This window comes from Dryobates pubescens, chromosome 9, assembly GCF_014839835.1.
Source record: "Dryobates pubescens isolate bDryPub1 chromosome 9, bDryPub1.pri, whole genome shotgun sequence".
Classification (NCBI taxonomy): domain Eukaryota; kingdom Metazoa; phylum Chordata; class Aves; order Piciformes; family Picidae; genus Dryobates; species Dryobates pubescens.
This window is the reverse complement of record NC_071620.1, coordinates 14,691,320-14,714,669: the sequence shown is the minus strand read 5'-3', so window position 1 is coordinate 14,714,669 and position 23,350 is coordinate 14,691,320. Positions and strand designations below refer to the sequence as shown.

Below are 23,350 nucleotides of genomic sequence, written 5' to 3'. Positions count from 1 at the left end.
GCCGCCGGAGCCCAGCTCCGCCGAGCTCCCATTGGCCGTGTCCCGCCCACGTGGCCCTCACCCAGGGCTCGGGCGGGCAGCGCCGCCGCCAGCGTTACATCGCCGGGTTGGGAGGAGTAGTGCGGTTGTGTGCGCGTGTCTCTGAGGAGCGTCAGCGCCCCGCTCCCCGCCCCAAGGGAGACGGGCACGGACAGCGCCTCCTGCCTCGTCCCCCCGCTCGAATAACGGGCTCAGAGCGTGCCGGAGGTGAGGGGGGGGTGTGTAAGGGAAGAGGACGCGAGGACTGCGCAGGCGCTGGCCAGCCGCGGCCACTGGAACTTTCTGGAAATGGCGGCGGCACCGCTGCGGCGCGTATGGTTGTGGGGTGAGAGAGAGCCTTCGAGATCTCCTCGGCGGGATGGAAGCTGACCTAGTGATACCGGCGAGATCCCTGCCCGCTCCACCGTGCCGGTGGCGGCCTCTCCCTCCCCGGGGAGGGGTTTTCCGGCGGCGATGGCGCAGTGAGTTTTCACGGGCGGCGCATTGCGCATGCGCGGCCCGGGAGCAGCGGCGCCTCCGAATGAAGCGGGGAGCGGTGGGTACGGAGGGCTGAGGAGGGACTGCTGTTCCCGCTGGGTACGAAGCACTTTGTTTCTTAGAATACGCTCTTTGACGGGGGCTGAGAGGATTTCTGTGGACCGGTAGAAGGGTCCGCAGATTTTGGGAGAAACACTGCGACCCAGGTGCATGTGGTGTGGGGGCGGAGAGCCTTAGCTTTAGGGGATCGTTCGCCTTCAGAACACCCGCGAAGAGAGAGTGTGGACGGACGAGCTCGCTGCGGCTGATGGCCCGGTCGGGGTTTCGTCCCTCCGGCCGCTAGCTGAGGCAGATTCCCACCGGTTGGGGCTCCCTCTCTCCAGCCCATCCCTATGGAGAATCCCCCCGAACCCTGCCCACCCGTCACTCCCGCCTAGCTCTTTACATCCCGGTGAGTGCAGCAAAGACCTGCGAGACCTTTTATGGGGTGCATGCATTCCCCAACCCCGTCCAACGTTTGAGCCAGCTTCAAAGTTTCCAAAACAGTAGGTGTCATATAAATGCGTGGGGGGTGGGGTTACAGAAGTAGGCTGATGCTATTCGCTACCTTGAAAATGGGTCATTCATCTGCACTTGAGAAAGGTTTTGCATCTGCTTAAGTACTATTTTATAGTACTGTGTGGTAAGACTTAATCTGGGTGGCTCTGTGCTCGTGGGTTCTTGGGTAACAGGTGTCTGTCAGATGTAGTGTTCTGAGGCAGATAAAGCCCTTCCATTTAGTGCAGCTTTAATAGCCATGCTCAGTCTGCTACTGGATTTCTTTGCTGATTGTGTAGAAAGCAGGAAGTCTAATATTTACTGTGCAAGTCAGGAAGGTTTTTTTTCAGAATTAAAACATTTTTTTTGTAAAGGTCATCTGTTCAGGCAAACCTCTTTTAACTTGCTTTCAAAAACCTTACTGTACCAGTGCTGCTACAAATCATTTGTGTCATGAAATAACTGCTATGTCCTTTCCATGCTGTTCACACACCGTGAGTACTGTCAGCTGAGCGGGAGCAGGTAGGACAGCACATGAGCTGTGTTCACTGCATAATTTTTCATGTCAGCTAAGAGGGGAAGGAGTGTTTCATCAGCAACATCTTGTGCAGCAGATTTTATAATAATATCTATCAGTAATTTAAAAAGATGGCTCTTTAAAGCTTATATAAGAACTACTGTTTGGACTGGTAGGTGGCCAAGAAGGCCAACAGCATCTTGGCTTGGATCAGCATTTTGTGATCACTGGGACTAGGGCAGTGACTGTCCCCCTGTACTCACCACTGCTGGGACATTTGACTATTGGGTTCACTTTTGGGGCTCACAGTACAAGGAGGACATGTTGGTGCTGGAGTGTGTCTAAGGAAGGGCAACAAAGCTGGTGAAAGGTCTGGAGAACAGGTCTTGTGAAGAACATCTGAGGGATCTGGGGTTGTTTAGTTGGGAAGAAAAGGAGGCTGATGGGAGACCTCCTACTTGAAAGGAGGTTGGAATGAGACAGGGGTCAGTCACTTCTATCTACTAACAAGGAATAGGGCAAGTTGTGCCAGGGGAGGTTTTTGGTTGGATATTAGGAAAAATTTCTTCCCCCAAAAGATTAAGCCATGGAACAGGCTGCCCGGGAAAGTGGTGGAGTCTCCAACCCTGAAGGAATTTAAAAGACATGTAGATGTTGTGTTGAGGGATGTGGTTTAGTGGTGACCAGGCAGTGCTGGGTAAACGGTTTGGCTTGATGATCTTAAAGGTCACTTCCAACCAAAATGATTCTATGACAAGCAGAAGGCATCAGTCAATTAACTCCTCATTGCTACCCCTCTGTTAGTCTCTTCTCCTTGTCTCTGGAAGCCTTTGCTTCCTATTTCATGATAGAACACTGTTCCAGAAAACAGAAATGTTAGCCAACATTGAACACATCAGTAGGTACCTAGTGGAGTTTCCTGTTAATCCATCATTCTCATATCTTCCGTTCTTACCAGAGGAAAGAAAAACCACCACCAGCCTCTCCAGTGGATTGTTTGCATGTCTTTGCTTCCATGTTCTAAATGTCATTTTGTTTTCCAGGACTGTACCTTCTTAGTATCTTCTCCAGGTAGTCTATTTTTCCTTCCAAGTTAAAGGACATTCTTTGGCTTCCACTTCTACATTTGGAGAATTAGTAGAGCATGTCCCTCATTCAGTAAAAATCAGGATGTGATTTGGGGTTTTTTTTGGTCATTATTGTCAATAAAATGATTGCCAAACTTTTTTTTCATGTAGGAGCCAGGACCATAAAGCCTTCTATAACTGAAGTGGATGAGGGAGAAGACTAATGGTTATTTGATTATTTCTCTTCAACTATTTCACAGTCCTAAAGCTATCTTAAAAGATGTCATTTAATTTTAAACAGTGGTGTGTCACCTCTGTACCACACAAGGTTAATGTGAATTATCCTTACTAGTCAAGGAGTAGGCAGACTTGTTGCACCAAAATAATTGTTGTCCTTGCCAAAGGAACATCACCAATGTGAGTGGCATAAACAAACTAGATGATGTAATTGCAGGGAAACATGTAGGTAACAAAATTTGACTCAGAAGAGGGAGATTAGTTTAGACAAGTACTGATAATCAGCATGCACTCAATAGTTTCAGACATTTTCTGCAACTTTTATATATTGGGAGAAATACCTCAATTTACACAGATCAGTTCTTAAAAGTAGGTGACACAGCAGTAAGCTCAGAGGAGGATCTGTGACTCGTAACTGGTTTCATACATTACACTTGACTATGTAAACCATTGTGGTATCTTTTGCCCTTTCCTACCCCCATACTTTGGCTGTACTAAATAAATTTGTTCAGGAAGCGGTTTCTTGTGGCTGTTCTTTCTTTTGGTAGTGAGTACTGCTGTTTGGGGGTTTCTTGTAACATGATAAAAAGATCATTTTCACACTTTTTCTAGTCGTGGAATGGTAATAACAAGAATTAGACTCAAGAACCACCACCTCTTACTGAAACTGCTGGATTTTGTACACAGCAAGGCTTGGATCCTGTTTGGGGTTTTGGTTTTAAATTTCACAGAATCACAGCATGCCAAAGCTTGGAAGAGTCCTCTGGAGATCATTCAGTTCAACCCAGCTCCTAAAGCAGCATCACCCAGAGCAGGTTGCCCAGGATCACAGTGTCCAGGTAGGTTTAAAAGCTCTCCAGCATAGACTCCACAACCTCTAGGCAGCCTGCTCCAGGGCTCTGGACCGCTCACAGTAAAACAGGGCAACTTGCTGGCTCATGGTGAGCTTGCCCACCAGTACTCACAAGTACAGAGCAGCTTTCCAGCAGGTCAACAGCTGTACTGGTTCAGGACCCTACACCTGCTCTTACTGAATTGTTACAAGGTTTTCCTCTGCCCAGCTCTCCAGCCCGTCCTGGTCTTGCTGAATGGCCACACAGCCTGCTGGGATGTCAACTGGTCCAATTCCTTTTGGTTTGTTTCCTTGTGCATTTGCCAGACTTGGAATTTAGCCATTTTTGGTGCTTCTTCAAAGAACCTTAGAAGGATTTGAAAGAATTTTCAATGATTAAAAGATGCAACTTTCACTTCCCTGTTTTAAGTCATCTCTCAAGTCACTTCCCAGTCTGTAGAGCCCCTTATTATTTGGAATTGTTACTACACTTCACAGGCATTATTCTAATTGCTGCTGCTTGCTTTGTTTTAAAAGAGTATTAGAATGTACATGGTTTTACTGAGACTAAAATTACTTTATTATAATTTGCACAGTTCATTTTATATTACAAAAATCCTCAGAGGTCAGGTCGAACTCCAAAACCTGGTCCTTTGGGTGGTTCAGTCAGAGAAGTGAGGCCTCCAGCTGGCTCACAAGAAAAACGTCCACTCCTGAAAAACAAAAGCAGATTTATGCCTTGCTCATGGTGTTCTCACCACAGATATCATTTAACCATTGCAGAGAAGATAGCTATGAATCTGACTAAAAGCTGAAACCACTTCTTTTTCTTCCATTTTTCCTACTTAACTTTGAGAAAAACTGCAATACTATGCTGAGATCAAAAGGGTTCCAAACTCAAATAAGTGACAGGTAGTTTTGCAAGTGAAATGCAAGACAGGAGCACTACTTTTATTTCTTTATCATAAGCTGGTTTGGGTTGTAAGGCACCCCAATGATCTATAGTTCCAATTCTGCTATGGGCAAGGACACCTACTACACTACATTGCTCAAGGCCCCTGTTCAACCTGGCTTAGAACACTACCAGGCTAGGAGCCTCCACATCTCTCTGGGTAACTTTCCAGTGCTCACCACCTTCATGGGGAGGAATTTCTTGTCTAATCTCAATCCAGCTTTTTCCAGTTTGAAGCCATTAGCCCTTGTCAATACATCTTTTTAAAAGGTCCTTCTTCATCCATCCTGTAGCCCCCTTCAAACACTGGAAGGCTACTTTAAGCTCTCCCTGAAGCTTTCTCTTCAGGCTGAAAAAACCCCAACTCTCAGTGTGTCCTCACAGCAGAGGGATTCCAGCCCTCATAATTTTTGTGGCCTGCCCTGGACCTGCTCCAACAGATCCTCATCTCTCCTGTGCTGAGAAATCCAGAGCTGGATGCAGCACTGCAGGTGGAGTCTCAGCAGAGCAGAACAGAGCTTATCATCATCCAGAATCCCTGTCCAAGTCCCTCTGGATGACATCCCTTCCCTTCAGCATGTCGACCACACCACACAGCATGGTAGACACACCATCCTAGTTATTAAATTACTGCTTTTTAGCTGAAGGTTGTGAACTCAAACCACTGGAAAAGGAATTTAGTTTCTCAACAAGACTGGCCTTGGAGCAGCTGGCCAGTATTACACAAATACAGCATACCGTGGGCCAGGTTTGGGAACTTTGCCAGCCTTCAGCTCATCAATGATGTCTTCAATATCTTTAGGTGTCAAATCTTCCTGTTAAAAGAACAAAACCAAAATCACTGACAAAATAGGGAGTCAACATCTGTGCCTCTTGTAGGAGATAGTGGCTCTTTGGTGTGATCCCAGCAAGGGAAATTTTTATCCTGTCCATTAACACACACACACTAGCTTAAAAAAAAAAAAAATCAGAAATATTAAAAAGCCAATTGTCATTTTAATGGGTTTTTTTTGTTTACATATAGTTACAGAAATTATATTAGAACTAAATGCTTGTATGGGTCATGAGGAATAATTCCCTGAAAGGGTTTGTCAAGGCCTGGAACAGGCTGTGCATGGAAGCAGTGGAGTCTCCATCCTTGGAGGGATTGAAAAGCCATGCAGATGTGGTGCTGAGCGATGTGGTTTAGCAGTGACCTGGCAGTGCTGACTTAACATTTGGACTTGATGATCTTAAATACCTCTTCCAACCCAAACAACTCTGATTCTATGATATATAACATGGGGAGTGCTTTCAGCTTCCTTGGTGGATCAGTGAATCTGGGTCTCTGCCTAGCTGCTGTACACCTGCCACTGCAGATACTGCCGAATGCTGTCATCTGTGACAAATTTGTCAGAAAATTAACCAGATTGTGATAATAAAATAGTTTCAAAATAAGGGTTTTTTAAAGGCGCATTCAGTCAATACATTCATTCTGCTGGTCTGATGGCATCCAAGTGAGCCACAATTCAAAGATTCCCAGCATGGTAGGGGTTGGAGGGACCTCTGGAGGTCATCTAGTCCAGTCCCTCTGCTAAAGCAGGGTCACCCACAGTAGGTTGCCCAGGGTCATTGCCAGGTGGGTTTTGGAGATCTCCACAAAGGCAGACTCCACAACCTCTCAGAAGTCTACAAGTTCAAAAAAAGTGTTCAATCAGTCCAAGATTTCCATCCATCTGCTTTCAAATGCTTAACAAATTCCCATTTAGAAGCTGAAGACTGATGGGGAGGCCACCATTGCAGAACAGCATCACCCCACTCATATATATCAAGAGTAAAAGGAAAAATACACCTATGCACTTTCATAAAGCACTCCAGGAAAAGGCCAAAACACAGGAAGTACTGTGTGGTCTGTCCTGAGTGATGCTGCTTTAGCAAGGGTGTTGGAACTTGATCTTCAAATGTCCCTTCCAATCCCTACCATTCTAGGACACGAGGAAAAACTTTCCTGCAAGGATCCTGTGGGGATCCTAGAGCAGGCTGCCGTGAGGTTGTGGAGTCACCTTCTCTGGAGAGATTCCAAACCCACCTGGACATTGCAATCCTGGGCAACCTGCTGAGGGTGACCCTGCATTAGCAGGGGCATTGGACTAGATGATCTCTAGAAGTCCCAGCTGCTCTAGGCAATACACCAACCCTGCCAACAGGAATTTGAAATAACCAACCAAAACCTCAGAATGCAAAGCTAGTGAAGATGGAGATAGCCCAGCACAGAAATGTGACCTTTCAGAAGGGACTCTCATACTTACATAGTAGTTGTCATTGATTTGAACCATGGGTGCATTGACACAAGCACCCAAACATTCCACTTCTATCAGTGTGAAGAGCTTATCAGGGGTTGTTTCTCCAACTTTTATACCTAAAACAATAAAAGAATATTAGGATCACCAATGGCTACTGAACAAGGTTGATAAAACATCACTCTGAGTCTCCTCATTACTTGTATTTTGGCCCTAAAAGAATCTGTGTAGTTAAATAATATTTTTTAATGAGTCTAAAAATGTTTCCATTAAACAAAGGATTCTAATAAAGTGTGTAGTCAGTCTTGGGAATAACTCTTTGAGACCTTGTTATAAGGTTTTCAGGTACAATTTATTGCCAAACAGCCATGAAATGACCACTCTAAGAATGAAGGAAATGGCATCAAGTTGCACCAGGGGAGGTTTAGGTTGAACATTAGAAGAAACTTCTTCACTGAAAGGGCTCTCAAACCCTGGAACAGGCTCCCCAGGGAAGTGGTTAAATCCCAATCCCTGGAGTTCAAAGGCTCAGAGATGTGCTGCTGAGGGACATAAGCCAAAATAACACCCGAGTCTGAACCCAACAACATTCTCTGTGGAAGAGAAGATGCTGAAATGCAGTTTTCCTCCACAGTTATTAGAAGGGAGAAGAGAATAAGCAGTTGTTCTGCAGCTCTTATCACAGCAGTCCTCAGGCAATGTTAGTGCAACCTGATAGAGGGTAAGATCAACTAATAACCTCTTCACCACATAACCACACAGGGAGGAGGAAAACACTCCACAAACAAATCCCCAGAGTTCTTGCTACATCTAACAGGCTGCAGCCTCAGTAGACTTTTTTTCCATGGGGAATTTGTAAGTTATATTAACATATTTACCATCCAGAGGAACCTGGACAGGCTCACCAGAAAGGCCAGACCACGCAAAACCCACGAGGTTCAACGAGGCCAAGTGCATGGTCCTGCACCTGGGTTGGGGCAACCCCTGGTATCAGTCCAGGCTGTGGGATGGAGAGCAGCCCTGGCAGTGCTGGTGGGTGAAAAGCTGGACATGGAGTCAGCAATGTGCACTGACAGCCCAGATGCCAGCCACATCCTGGACTGCTCCCCAGCAGCGTGGGCAGCAGGTGGAGGGAGCAGATTCTGCGCTTCTGCTCCGCTCTGTTGAGACCCCACCTGCAGTGCTGGGTCCATCTCTGGAGTCCTCATTACAGGAGACATGGACCTGTTTGAGAGTGTCCAGAGGAATACACAACAATGATCTTAGGGCTGGAACCCCTCTGCTGTGAGGACAGGTGAGAGAGTTGTTCAGCCCGAAGAAGAGAAGGCTCCAGGGAGACCTTCTTGTGGCTTTTCATTACTTAGAGGAGGCTACAGGATAGCTGGAGAGGGACGTTTTACAAGGGCATGTAGTTACAGGACAAGGGGTGATTGCTTCAAACCAGGATAGATAGAGATTAGATACAAAAAGAAGTTCTTCACTGTTGGGGTGATGAGGCGTTGGAACAGGCTGCCCAGAGAAGTTTTGGAGGCTCCAAGCCTAGAATTTTTTAAAGCCAGGTTGGATGGGGCTCTGAGCCACCTGGATCTAGTTGCAGATGTCCATGCTGACTGCAGGAGGGCTGGACCTTCAAGGTCTCTTCTAGTCAAACCATTCTACGATTCTATGACCTTCAGTGAAAAACACCTCACACAACTTCCATACAGCATCTCTTAAAAATCCTATTTTGAATTGAAGTGCCACAGCAGTCAAAGTCCTCTCATATATAGAATCCAGCATGGAAGGGACCTCCAAAGGTCATCCAGTCTGACTTCCCTGCAGTCAGCAGGGACATCCCCAACTAGATCAGGCTGTCCAAGGCCTCATCGAGCTTTACCTTGAATATCTCCAGGGAAGGGGCCTCAACCACCTCCCTGGGCAACCTGTTCCAGTGTTCCACCACCCTCACAGTAAAGAACTTGTTCCTAACATCCAATCTAAATCTGCCCTTTTCTATTTTGAAGCCATTGCCCCTTGTTCTGTCACTGCAGGCCTTTGTGAACAGTCTCCCTCCATCCTTCTTATAGGCCCCCTTCAGGTATGGGAAACTTGTTATTAGGTCTCCCCAGAGCCTTCTCTTCTCCAGGTTGAACAACCCCAGATCCCTCGCCTGTACTCATAGCAGAGGTGCTCCAACCCCCTGGTAATTTTTGCAGCCCTCCTCTGGACCCACTCCATCAGGTCCATGTCCTTCCTATATTGAGGGCTCCAGACCTGCACACGGTACTCAAGGTGAGGTCTCATTAGAGTGAAGTGGCTGAATCACCTCTCTGGATCTGCTGGCCATGGTGTTTTCATGCAGCCCAGGATGTGATTTGCCTTCTGGGCTGTAAGTGCACACTGGTATATGGGACAGTGCATAGCTTCCCAGTCCAAGAGCAATGTTAAAAACATGCATTTCTTGTAAATTTGCCCTTACAACATCTTTAAGACCAGTAAAGGGCTCTCCAGACAACGACCTTTTCTGCTCTACTCTACTAGTATCTTTAAAGGATCAAAACCAAACCTAACATTTGAAGAGTCCAGCGCTTATTCACCGATGAGTCTACTCTACTTACAACCCTACTACTGTCCCCACCACATGAAGAATTTTACTTCAGTATCGTTAAACAAGGGGAAAACAAAATAAATAGGTATTCCAAATATGCATCATACCAAGTTTCTTCTTAATGGCTTCCAAAATGCTGTCAGAGTCCCGCAGCATGCAAGGTGTGGTGGTGCAGACCTGGATGTGGTACTTCCCCACTGGTTTGCGGTTGTACATGGTGTAGAAGGTTGCTACTTCATACACCCTCATGGGAGGCATTTCTAAAACTTCAGCAACCTGTAAGGAGAGCACAGATATTCCATCAAATCCTCACAGGGCAGCAGTACAGGTGGTCAACAAGCTGCTTCAGTCAAGCTACCTGCAGCACAGGATGAGGAAGAGAGAGGGAATGGCTACCAAAAGCACAACTGTGTCCATCTTGTGGTGTGGATGAGGGGAGAACAGTGGATGGGTGTGGTAGGGTGCTTCAAACCCCTCTTTCCCTACCTCCCTCTGTGGAGGTTTGAATGAGGGAAGACAAGGACTCAAAATTCCTTTCCCCTCCCCCTGGGGGCTTGAGCAGGGCAAGGTAAAAAGGCGCTTTTCCTCCTGCCAGGAGCTAAAGTCCCGCATGCGTATTCACTTGTGGGGAAGCTTGCACTGGGCTCTGGAATTGTGACTGCTGGGCTCTTTGTGCCCAGTATATTTTGGCATTGGGCACCCTGTCTGCTGAAATCCTAAATAGAATAACCAGAAAGTGGTCTGACTCATTCTGGGACTCATTGTAGGATTCATTAGATTTACAGTGAAATTGGCAAGATCTGCCTGCAGCACCTGGAATTGGCTTCTCTCTGGACCTGCATACCCTGGGTTCCCGCTCCCTACCCACGCTGGAGTGACCCTGCCTGCCGTAAACTCTGTTCACTGGAAACACACCAGCAGTAGGGCTTCTCTTGCACTGCAAGGCAGTGCTGCTCCATGAGATTTGCCTCGTGGGAGCCATGTCTAAAGATACTTTAATTTTGGTGGGTCCCATTTTCTTTGGATTTATGCCACATGATCCACAAATTGGATTATAAAGCTTGCAGCTCTGGAGGCTGCCGCCCAGGAGAGATCCAGGGACCATCTCCAAATCCTGCTCTGCTCTCATGAGTAAAATCTGGCACCCTCGGCTTTTCCCTAGGGTCCTGGCTTGCCTCTGATTTTGTAAGTGGGGTAAAGCTATTCTGTGCCTTAGCCTTTTCCATTTTCTGAATTCTCTAAATTGAGCTGAAGTTGCCCATAAGCATCCTTGCGGAATTCCTGACCAAATAAAACCTGTAAATAAAGTTTAACTAGTTTTGTACATAATTTTGGGGTGGAGTTTTGGGGAAAACAAAGCTCAGTGTATTTTTGTAATTCCCACCTCATTAAGTTATTCCTAATCAAAACAATGGGGTCTAGCTTGACTTCAGCAAGCCTTCTGATACTCCTGTAACATGCTTCTAGGGAAGCTTAGGAAGTGTGGGTTAGATGAGTGGACAGTGAGGCAGATTGAGAACTGACTGAAGGGCAAATCTCAGAGGGTTGTGATCAGTGGTACAGAGTCTAGCTGGAGGCCTGTATCTAGTGGAGTTCCCCACAGGTCAGGACTGGGTCCAGTCTTGTTCTACATCTTCATCAGGGACCTGGTTGAAAGGACAGAGCAGTCCTTCAGCAAGTTTGCTGACAATACAGAATGGGGAGGAGTGGCAGATACTCTCTCTGGTTGTGCTGCCATTCAGTGAGACCAGGACAGGCTGGAGAGCTGGGCAGAGGGGAACCTCATGATGTTCAACAAGGACAAGTGTATGGTCCTGCACCAGTACCGGTGAGGAGCTGACCTGTTGGAAAGCACCTCCACAGAGAAAGACCTGTGAGTGCTGGTGGACAAGTTTACCATGACCAGCATGTGCACTTATGGCCAAGAAGGTCAATATGTCCTGGCATGCATTAAGAAGGATGTGACCAGCAGACAGAGGAAAGTTCTACTTCTCCCTCTACTCTGCCCTATTGAGGCCACATCTGTAGTACTGGGTCCAGTTCTGGGCTCACAAGTTCAAGAGAGACAAGGAACTGCTGCAAAGAGTCCAGCAGCAGCTACAAAGATGCTGAGGGAAATAGAGCATCTGAGGAGGAAAGGCTGCAAGACCTGAGGCTGTTTGTCCTGAAAAAAAACCATGATCTTAATGCTTATCAATATCTAAAGAGCAAGTGTCAAGAAGATGGGACCAGACACTTTTCAGTGGTGCCCAGTGACAGGACATGGGGCACAAACAGGAACCAAGGAGCTTCCACCTAAATGTCAATAAACTCTTTCCTGTGAGGGTGCTGGAGCCCTGAAGCTGGCTGCCCAGAAAGGCTGTGGAGTCTCCTCTGGACAGATTCCAAACCTGCCTGGACATTGCGATCATGGGCACCCTGCTTTGGGTGACCCTGCTTTAGCAGGGGGGTTGGACTGGATGATCTCCAGAGGTACTTCCCAACTCCCACCATTCTGTGATTCGGGTGCCAAGTGGAATTACCCTACTCGAGCACAAGCTCCACTAAGCCATGAATTAGCATAACGAGGAGTTCAGCTCCCTGCCAGCATCTAGCATCACACACAAGCTAGGTGTGAGGAGGCAGGTGGGTTCCAGCTTCCTCTGTCAGCTCCAGCTCATCCTGCACTTGTGCTCTATGAATGAACAGAACTCTTACACATCTGCCCACACTAATCCACGTCAGCCTCTTGGGAAAGGAATGCTTGAAGGCTGGTGCCACGTTCACCCAACTCGGACTCAGCAAGTCTGCCTCAGGTTCTGTGACATACTACAGCTGGGCTTAGGAGCACCATGGCTACATCTGCAGGTTGGTGTCACATCAGTAAACAGGCAATGAAGCATGATCTCCATGGAGCCAGTCCCTGACCTCGTTAACCTGGACCCCTGGGCAACTGCTCAGGTGCAGAACTGGCTGTTTCCAAAAGCATAACTGGTTTATGTTGCAGTCTCTACGGCAGGCAAATAGACCACAGATAATACCTGTTCACTTCATAACCTTCAGATAATTGGTCTCTTCTCCCAGGTACCAAGTGATGGAAAGAGAATAAAAGGCCTCAAGTAGCACCAGGGGAGGTTTAGGTTGGATATTACAAGTTTTTTCCCCAGACAGGTTGACAAGCCATGGACCAGGCTGCCCAAGGCAGAGGTGGAGTCCCCATCGCTGGAAGGATTTAAAAGACATGTAGAAGTGGTGCTGAGGGATGTGGTTTCGTGGCAGCCTGGTAGTGCTGGGCTAATGGTTACACTCAGAGATCTTGCAGGGCTTTTCCAACCTTAATGAGTCTGTAATTCTACGATTCTAAATAAGGCTCATGAAATATCTGTTTTCTTCTGTCTATAGCTTTTAACAGTGGGCTAACAGCCTTCAAACAGACCCCAAGCTCCTGAATCCCTTTTATCTTTTCAAATGCAATGTCACAGGGAACTCTCCTAATTGTGTTACACATGTAAATCTCACATTACTCTGATTTGACCAAATAAGCCAATATTCCATTAAGATATTTAAAGAACACAGTAAAATTAGGTTTAAAAGATAATGAAGCACTAAATACCTTGTTCATAGCTGATATAGGCAACCATCCGTGCTGCCTCTGGGCCAGATCCAGTACTGCCATGACAGCTGCTGACTTGTGTCCCCCTGGGTAGTTGTTTATGATGGCTTCTATGCGCTTTTCAAAGGCAAAGAGGGGATAAAACAATCAAATCAGTACTGATCCAAAAGAAAAGTCTGTGCATTTAACTTGTTTTGTCTCCTTACCTTTTGGTTTTCTGGTGTGAACTCAAACGGAGTATCTGGGTTGTTTTCAGGACTGTCTCTGTGCTTCAGAAAAAGAAAAAGGCAAGGTGTAAAAAGAGAGCTGGCAGGAAGTTATTCAGGACAGATTTACTGTGGTAAAAAAAAGTAAATCTTCTCATTAGAGTTGATTAGCTGAAATAAAATTGATTTAGAATAGAATAGAATTAACCAGGTTGGAAAAGACCTTTGAGATCATTGAGTCCCACCTATCATCCAACACCAGCTAATCAACTAAACCATGGCACCAAGCATCCCATCCAGTCTCTTCTTAAACACTTCCAGTGATAGTGACTCCACCACCTCTCTGGGCAGCCCATTCCAGTGGCCAATCACACTTTCTATGAAGAACTTCTTCCTGCTGGTTGCCTGGGAGAAGAGACCAATCCCCACCTGGCTACAACCTCCCTTCAGGTAGTTGTAGACAGCAATAACGTCTCCCCTTAGCCTCCTCTTCTCCAGGCTAAGCAACCCCAACTCCCTCAGCCTCTCCTCACAGGGCTGTGCCCCAAACCCCTCCCCAGCTTTGTTGCCCTTCTCTGGACACGCTCCAGCAAGTCAACATCTTTCCTTGGTGTCATCTGCAAATTTACTGATGATGGATTTAATCCCCTCATCCAGATCATCAATAAAGATATTGAACAGGACTTGGCCCAGCACTGATCCCTGGGGCACACCACTAGTGACTGGCTGCCAGCTGGATGTGGCACCATTCACCACCACTCTCTGGGCTCAGCCCTCCAGCCAGTTCCTAACCCAGCACAGAGTGCTGCTGTCCAAGCCATGGGCTGACAGCTTGGCCAGGAGTTTGCTGTGTGGGATGGTGTCAAAGACCTTGCTGAAGTGCAGATAGACTACATCCACAGCCTGCCCCACATCCACCAGGTGGTCACCTGATCATAGAAGGAGATCAGGTTGGTCAGGCAGGACCTGCCCTTCCTAAATCCATGTTGGCTGGGCCTGATCCCCTGGCCATCCTGTAAGTGCTGTGTAATTGCACTCAAGATGACCTATTCCATGCACTGAGGTCATACAGTCCAGATAAAAATTTCATAGTACTGAATCATAAATGACTAAATACCTCCCAGAAAGTTATCAAAAATATCAGAAATGTAATCACTCTTTAAAATAATGCCTCATTCATGTTATTTCTTGAGCAATACAGTGGTGTTATGAGAACAGACCTTTTCAACACTGTTAATACAGCTTGGCAATTGTTGGTGAGGGTTTTCTACACGTTTTAATGAAGTTCTCAAAAAGAGGCTGATGGAAGAAAAACTGACTGGAAATGCTGCACAAGTTGGAACTTCCACCCTTCCCCTTTATACCTATCTGTGTCATAGTTGCATGGATCAATTCCATGATTCATAACCACTAGTTCCACAACTTAACTTTTCCTTCTCAAATCCACACCCCCATTCAATTTCAGGCTGCTACTTTGCTTTCCATAACTATTTGATCCATTTGCAATTGTCCTTAATCTCAAGGTTCTTTGCAAGTAAGTATAGAGCATAGAATCAATTCATTTGGAAAAGACCTGTAAGATCATTGAACCCAACCATTATCTAATGCTACGAAGTTTGGTGCTAAACCATGTCTGAGTCTGAAATGAGTGGATTTGCTTCTTTCCGTTTTGGGTTCATTTCTGCTGCTTTTTAGGACATGGATTGTGGAAACCCTAGATCACAATTAAGGACACAGCAGTGGAAGGAATAAACCACAGTGGCTGAGGTTCAAAAGGAACTCTGGAGGTCAGCTGTGCCTAACTCTCCCTGTTCAAGCACAGCCACCCAAAGCTGCTTGCCCAGGACCGTGTCCAGAAGGCTGCCTCTGAACATTTTCAAGGTAGGAGACTCCACAACCTCTCTTTGTAACCTGAGTGCCTTGCAGGAAACTCAGGGGCCCTCACAGGAAAGTAGTTTTTCCTCATGTTCAGATGGAACCTGTGTTTCAGTTTCTGCCCACTGCCTCTGGTCCTGCCAATGGGCAACACTGAAAGGATCCCGGCTCCACTGTCCTTGCACCTTTGCTTCAGGTATTTATGGACATTGATGACATCCCTCTTTCTCCAGCCTTTTCCAACAGTCCCAGCTCTCTCTGCCTTTTCTCATCTAAGAGATGCTCATAGAAACAGCCTGTTCCAGGGCTTAAACACTCTTTCAGTGAAGAAATGTTTCCTAATGTCCAATTCTCAATCCTCCCTCGTGCCACCTGTGGCCATTCCTTCTTGGCTATCACTTGTTACTTGGGACAGGAGACCCACTGCCACCTCACTTCAGCCTCCTTTCAGGGAGTTGTAGAGGGCAAGAAGGTTTCCCCTTAGCTTCCTTTTCTCCAGGCTAAACAACCCCAGTCCTCTCAAGACCTGTGCTCTACCTCTTTCACCAGTTTCATTACCTTTGTCTGGACCTGCTCCAGCACCTCAGTGTCTTTCACACCAAAAACCCCACCCTTAACCCACTTAAAACAAGCCCCCACAATTTCCTGTGCTTTTCTAGGGAAGACTCTGTTGCAGAACACAAAGATGACAATGGCACTAGTAAATAAACAACTGCAAATCACAAGTAGCCAACTAAACCACACAACTTTACTTTTCTACTTCCCTTTCACTATTTTTAGCTTCCTCCTTCCAGCAAATAATTTAAACAGTTAGACAAATCTTGAAAAATGCCTGAATATTCACATAGCTTTGACTTCTCAGCTCAGCCTCTGCTCAGTGAGGGCACTTTCTGAAGCTCAGGGCAGGTTTCCACAGCCAGGGGCTGCTCCTAGCACTGAGAACACTGATGGTGAGAGTTACTGCCAAGGGCTGGGCTGCAGAAAGGCTCTGGTTTAGACTTGCTCCCAGACAGACCAAGGGCACTGCCACATCTTGTGCCCCACACTGGGGCACAGGAAGTCAGAGGTGGCACCTGTGAGGAGGACTGAACAGGACAGGTGACCCTCAATTGACCAACTAGGGATTCCATCCCATGGACATCATCTTCAAGATCAAGCTGAGGGATCACTAGAATCAAGTCTCTTCTTCAATGGCCAGTGTTCAAAGAGGATTCTGCCTTCCCAGTATGTGTGTTCCTGAATCTGGTTCCTGTCTGCTGCTGAATCCAGTCTGGGACTTCCCCAGTGCCTGCCCAGCATCACTGGTGACAATGACATCATTGACATCAGGGGCTGGGCTCCACACTGCTTTGTGTCGATTTTTGTGCATTTCATTTTATTATTATTACTTCCATCAAAGCTGTTTCAGTTTCCTTTCCCAAACCACCAGCCTCTCTCCCTTATTTCCTTTTCCTTCCTTTTGGGAAGGGAGAGGGGTTCATAGATAACCTCTGGCATCTCCAGTGGCTGGCCCAGCCCTAACCCGTCACACTCCACTAAGTTTATGAGGGAAACTGCAGAAAAGAAACACAAATCTGCCCCAAAACCCTGAGCGTCTGCGGTCAAAGTGATCAACTCTAATAACATGCTGATTGCTAACAAATGTTGGGAAACTGGCAAATCCTTCAGCTGTTACACTATAGACTAGCTAAAAAGCTCTGAATGGAGAATGGGACAGAATCCACCTCTCAAGATACTTCAGGCTCTCTTTAGAGGTAGATGGACATCATATCCGCTTCACACATGGAAACTTAAGAGCTTTTCCTACAATAATACCTCAATTATGAATCAAGCTGCAACATGCTACGTCACATATATGAACAGGAACCACACTTTTCAACTCCTAGAAATCATGGCTAGACCTTTAGCTAAGGGTAATTCTGAGGTTAAGCATCCCATTCAAGAAAATGAGCTTGCAAAGTTTCATGGGTTTCAATGACAAGCTCAATTGACTCCAGTTAAAAAAGGAAACAAGAACTGGTCGACAATGAAATAAAGTTTAAACAACGTCTCCTCTGCAGTCACACACAAAAGCTGCTAAGGTTACCATTACTATGAAAGGGGTTTCATAGAAAAGAAATGAAACACAAAGCCAAAAGGTAGAGCCCTGCACCTGAGGAGGAATAACCTCCTGTACCAGTACAGGTGAGGGGCTGACCTGCTGGTAATCAGCTCCATCTGGGAGTGCTTGTGGACAAGTTCACCATGAGCAAGCAACACATTCTTATGGTGAAAAAGGCCAGTGGTGTCCTGGGGCACATTAAGGATAGTGTGACCAGCAAAACGAGGGGCGTTCACTTCCCCTCTATTCTACCCTAGTGACGCCACATCTGGAGTCCTGTGTCCAGTTAAGGGCTCCCCAATTCAAGAGAGACAGGGAACTACTGGACAAAGTCCAATGGAGACTAAAAAGATGCTGAGGGAACTGAAACACCCCTATGAGGAAGAAAGACTGAAAGTCCTGGGGCTTCTTAGCCCCAGAAGAGCAGAGAGAGAGGGGCTCACTGCAACACTTCTAAATATAGTTGGGTGTGAAGAGGATGAGGCCTGCTCATTGTAATCCTGGGCAACTTGCTCTGAGTGACCCTGCTTTATCAGGTGTTTGGACTAGATGATGTCCAGAGGTGCCTTCCAACGCACACCATCCTGTGATTCTGTGAAATCTACAGCAAAACCTCTCAATACTCTTAACACAACTCTAAGGAAAAGCTCTACTAAAAACATGTGTCTTTGTAAATGCCAGCAGGCTTCCATAGCAAGGTCCTGCACATCAGCAGCTTTCAGACTGAATAAAGGCGATGCCAAACTCTTCTCACACACCTCCCTTACATTAAGAAAGAAAACTATTTACCACAAAGAGGGCTCCTCCGCCGGCATTGCGCACTGCTGTTCTGTGTACGTACCGGACTTGTCTCACCTGCAAACAAAAGAAAGTAGGCAATACTAGTAGTTGGTAATTTACACACGGCTAGTGCCTGCTTTCAGACCCAGCTTGACTCCTATTCTAACTGTAAGCCATTAATTCCACTGTGATCACTAACAGTTTAAATTAAGGAGAGACTATTAAAGTCTTTCCTGTACTATTTGGAGAGCAATTTTGACTTGCCTTGACCATTTCAGTGTAGACGTTAAAGGGTTTAACTTCAACCAGATAATCCTCTGCCACTGCTTAAAAGCCTTGAATACACATTCTCATCAGTCACTTCAGGAAGGATTTTCCTGAAGTTCTTCTCTAGCAAGCATTTACAAAATCCTAGTACCCCAGTATGGTGGGGGTTGGAAGGGATCTCTGGAGATCCTCTAGTCCAACACTTCTGCCAAAGCAGGTTTGCCTATAGCAGACAGCCCATGATCAAAATGTCCAGGTGGGTTTGGAGTTCCTCCAGGGGAGACTCCACAGTCTCACTGGGCAGCCTGCTCCAGGGCTCCAGCACCGTCACAAGAAAGAAGTTTCTTCTCATACTCAGGAACCTCCTGGGTTCCAGTTTGTGCCTGCTGCCCCTTGTCCTATCACTGGGCACCACTGAAAAGAGTCTATCCCTGCTGCCTTGACACCTGCCTTCTAGATGTCAAGTGGATCAAAACAGCAAAAATACAGCTCAATCAGCAAAAATCAGCTCAATCTTTTCAGCATCATCTCCTGTAATTTCACAACATGGATGCAGTAATTCCTGGTCATATGATCAGTCCTTCCAGGAGACACTGGATTTACTATGCAGTCAGGTATATGTTGTTCTATGCATCCACCTACTCTTTGCTCTCCACTTCTGGCATACCTGGAAACAGCATCCAGCAAAGCAACTCATTTGCCATTCTGCACCAAGCACCACAATGAGTTCTAGGATAGAGAGATAACTCCGTGGGCTGCAAGCTGTTTCCAAGTGCCACTTTTTCCAGCAAAGTCTCAGTTGTCTTTAACAAGCAGGTAAGAAGCACATCAAATGAACTGCACTGGCAGGCCAACCTGAGTGTTCTAAGTGGGTGAGACAGCACAGAAAATTCAAGTAAAAGACTTAGAAGTGCATGTACAGCCTGAAAATACAACCAACAGTTCTGCAGGCAATTCATACATTCTACAAATGTACAAATATGGATGTGATGCTCTGGTATCATACTCAGTGCTGAGTAAACGTGACACATATGCAGTGTTCCTTCAAAAGGAAGCATTTCAGGTGAAGCCTCTTTCTTTTAGCCAAGTATATTGCTCTGAACGTTTTCAAGAACCAAACTTGTAAATTTTAAGCTTGAAGAGGAAGCAGAATGAGCCCATGGGTTTTTGCCCTGCCCTAAAGGATTCCAATTGGTGTGAAGAGCTGATTGAGAAGCGAACAATAAATTCAGGGGTTGCCTTCCAAAGGTTATTCCTACACACACAAGCCAGACAAAAAATTTATTTCCACTTGGGGAACTCCCCAATAACCTCCCATAGGCACCAAGCAGCTACAGAGCAGGCAGTAACAGGCACTCGGTGCCAGGCAGCGCAGCTCTACAGACGGTCAGGTAACTCCGGCAAACGCCGAGGGCAGAGCAGGCACCCTGCAGCGACGCCTTTTCACCGGCTGTTCCAGGCCTTTCTCCCCCGAGGCCCTGCCGTGCCCTCCCTCGAGGCTCAGCCTCCCGTCTACCTGCTGTGAGAGCAGCGCCGACCCTCTCCTCTCCCCACCGCGGCCTCCCACCTCTCCCTCGGCCTCCTCCAGCCAAGCCCGGCCCCGTCCTGCGGGGACAAAGCGCGCCGGCACCGCCGGAGCGGCAGACTCCTCGCTTACCGAGCGTGCGGCCGCGGCCCGCAGCGGAGCGCACAGGAACATGGTGATGATGGTGCTGGCGGCAGCAGCAGCGACCCCCGTCCGCCCCTGCCCTCTCCTTGCGGCCTAGGCTCGCCCTCCGAGCGGCCCCAAGGAGACGCAGCCCTGCGCATGCGCCGGACACGCAGCGCCTGCGAGAGCGCGCCCGCCCGAGGGAGCGCGCAGCCCTAGCTGGGGCGCGGGGGCTGCCGTGGGGTGCGCGGGGGCTGCCGTGGGGTGCGCGCTGCCTCCGCTCGGCCAACCGGGCTTAAGGCGGTGTGCTGGGCTCGGGCTTGCCTGGCTTCCTGCCCAGGGAAGGATCCGTCAGACTGAGCTGTCATAGGAGCACGGAGTCGTTCGGGTTGCAAGAGAGCTCTGAGAGCATCGAGTCCAACCCTTAGCACTGCCAAACCACCCCCAAACCGTGCCCCCCAGCACCACATCTACGTGGCTGTGAAACTGTGCCAGGGATGGTGACTTCACCCTGTTCCAGGGCTTGACAAATCTTCCAAGGAAGAAATTTTTTGTAATGTCCAACCTAAACCTCCCCTGGTGCAACTTGAGGCTCTTCCCTCTTGTCATAGAATCCTAGAATCATAGAATTGTTACAATTGGAAAAGACTTCCAAGATCTTCAAGTCCAACTGTCAACCTGAGGCTGTGATGGCCATTAAATGATGACCTGAAGAGCCATGTCCACACATTTCTTGAGTACCTTCAGGGACAGTTATTCCACCTCCTCCCTGGGCAACCTATTTCCATGCCTGACCACTCTTTCAGTAAAAGTTTTTTTTCCTAATATCCAACCTAAAGCTCTCCTGGCACAATTTCAGGCCATTTTCTCTCATTCTATCACCTGATATTAAGGAGAGCAATTCCCGCTTCTCTCCAACCTCCTTTCACATAGTTGTAGAGAGCAAGCTGCTAAACCTCCTTTTGTACAGCTTAAACAACCACAGTTCCCTCAAGTGCTCCTGATCCTCAGCTGTTCTCTAGACCACCCTCATTGTTGTTCTTTGGACATGTTCCAGCACTTAATGTCTCTCTGTGATGCTCACCATGAACCTCTACCCTCTTGCCTGTAGACACTACCCTCTTGCCTTTGGGACACTGTTTAACAACAACCTAGAGGTCTTCCAACCAAACCAATTCTGATCTTACAATTGCCAAAGGGAAGAGAAAGGGAATAAGGGAGAGAGAAAAGATGTCCCTTGCCTACAAGACCACCCTTCTTAGAGTTTGCACTACAGATTTTGTAGATGCTGTGTGTCTGCATTGACTGTTGCACACCAGGTAAACTACCCTGCTTTTGGGATAACACCCTGAGCAGATTTGTGCTCTCCACAACTGCAGCTGTTTCAATACCCTGCAACACTTTAAATTTCACCTTTATGTGGAAGTACATCTCATATTACTAGTGAAAGTGGAGATGCAGTTAAGGTTCAGAAAGAATCTTAATATAAACTGTCCTTTATTCCTGAGAAGTGGTTAAATAATCATCCCTGGAGGGCTTTACAAGATGTGTAGATGTGGTGCTGAGGGTTGTGGTTTAGTGGTGGACTTGGTAGTGTTAGGTCAGTGAATGAACTTGATGATCATAAAGATCTTTTCCAACTTAACCAGTTCTGTGATTCTACGTAACAATAAATTAAATGTGCCCATACAGATAGATATTTGTGCTGGGAATGAAGTAAACATAGTTGGTATCACAAAATCACAGAAATGTTCAGGTTGGAAAAGACCTTCAGGAACATCAAGTCCAACCTATAACCCTACTCCATAAAGTTCACTAAGTTAACCAACTATTTCATATCCAAAGGTGAAGACCTCTTTTAGAATGTGATGAGCAATTATCAGCTTGATATTACAGATAGAAAAATGAAAGGCACATGTTCTGACCCTCAGTTAGATACAGGAAGTCACTGAGAGATGGAGGATAACACAATTTCACCAACCTGTACCCTGGCATCTTGTTCCACAGCTCCTCTAGGCTGAGAGAAATCCAGTTCTCAGTGACCAGGCATTCATAATCCCTGGTTTGCAGCATGGGAAGGGCACTAGGAACAAAGTCACAGAATCACAGAATTGTTTGGGTTGGAAGAGACCTTTAAGATCATCAAGTCCAACTGTTCTCTGATTCTACCAAAGCTGGTGCTAAACCATGTCTGTCAGCACCACATTTCTTGTGTCTTTTAAACACCTCCAGGGATGGGGAGTCACCTACCTGGGTAGCCTGTTTCAGTGTACAAGAATCTCAACTTTCAGTGAAGAAGTTTTCTTCCAATGTCCAATCTAAACCTCCCCTGGGCCAACTTGTGGTCCTCTTGTCCCGTCCCTTTTTCGTTGGAAGAAGAGACCAACCCCCTCCTGGCTACAAAACTCCTTTTAGGGAGGTGTAGAGAGCAAGAAGGTCTCCCCTTAGCCTTATTTTCTCCAGACTAAGATCAGGTTTATAGTGAAGCTGTGAAGAAGATAAAGGGTTAAAGCATGACCCAGGAAGTACCTCTTCTTCCCATCCACACCAGTCTGACATGCTGGACTGTTGGACTCCCCATCCAAGCTGACTGCTTGGCCATCTACATCTTGAGAAACCTCCCACTTGCAATTGACTGAAGTGTCACAAGCAAATCCTCCCTGTGAAGTTCAAGTAGAGGACTACAGGGAGGATTCTTTTCAAACTACTAACAGAGAGGGATGAGGAGGTAAATGCATTCACACACTTACCACTAGATACTTCAATACCTGCATTAGTGATTTCTGCCTCTTCTGCAGTGAACTGTCTCTCTTCTGACTGCATGCAGAGCCTGAAGAGCTCCTAAATTAGGGTACCAAAAGCTGTGAGGAAAAACATCTTCCAAACAGCCTACACAATTTAATCTTAATTCTTATATTGCTTCTGCATTCAGGCTAATGATTAATTTAAGATTAAGAATGTTTTGATGTGTAAATAAAGTGCTGTAAGTGACACTGCTTCTCCCTTCCAACAAGGCTATGAAAGGCTGGTGTGACTTCCATTGGCATCTTCTGATGGTCTCAAGTTAATAATCCATGAAGTTCAAATGCCATTCATAAAAGGGATCAGCATCTTTTTGCAGCAGCTTTGAAATTCCTTAATTCCAAAGGGCAGCCAGAACTATAATTAGGCACAGCCACTCTTCATTATTTAGCTCATTTATTATTTATGTCTTCCTCCCACAGCACTTATGAACCTCCCATCTTCTGCTGACAGAGACAGGAGTCTGAATGTTGCTCTGCTTGATTTCACGAGCTCCAGGTAACACAGCAGCCCTGGTGGAATGGCCCTTGAGTCATAAATATGCCTTCAGGGTGC

The 23,350-nt window shown here is 46.7% G+C and overlaps 1 protein-coding gene across 1 annotated transcript; it reads right to left on the bottom strand.

Annotated features, from left to right (window-relative positions):
* Positions 1-4,259: 4,259 nt before the first annotated feature.
* Positions 4,260-20,047, bottom strand: NDUFV2 (NADH:ubiquinone oxidoreductase core subunit V2). The gene is made up of 8 exons (XM_009909924.2): positions 20,003-20,047; positions 18,088-18,153; positions 13,323-13,385; positions 13,117-13,233; positions 9,632-9,800; positions 6,947-7,056; positions 5,397-5,473; positions 4,260-4,419 (listed from the first exon to the last, which is right to left on the bottom strand). The coding sequence occupies exons 1-8, from the start codon at positions 20,042-20,044 to the stop codon at positions 4,326-4,328; spliced, it is 738 nt and encodes a 245-aa protein (XP_009908226.1). The 5' UTR covers positions 20,045-20,047; the 3' UTR covers positions 4,260-4,325.
* Positions 20,048-23,350: the final 3,303 nt, after the last annotated feature.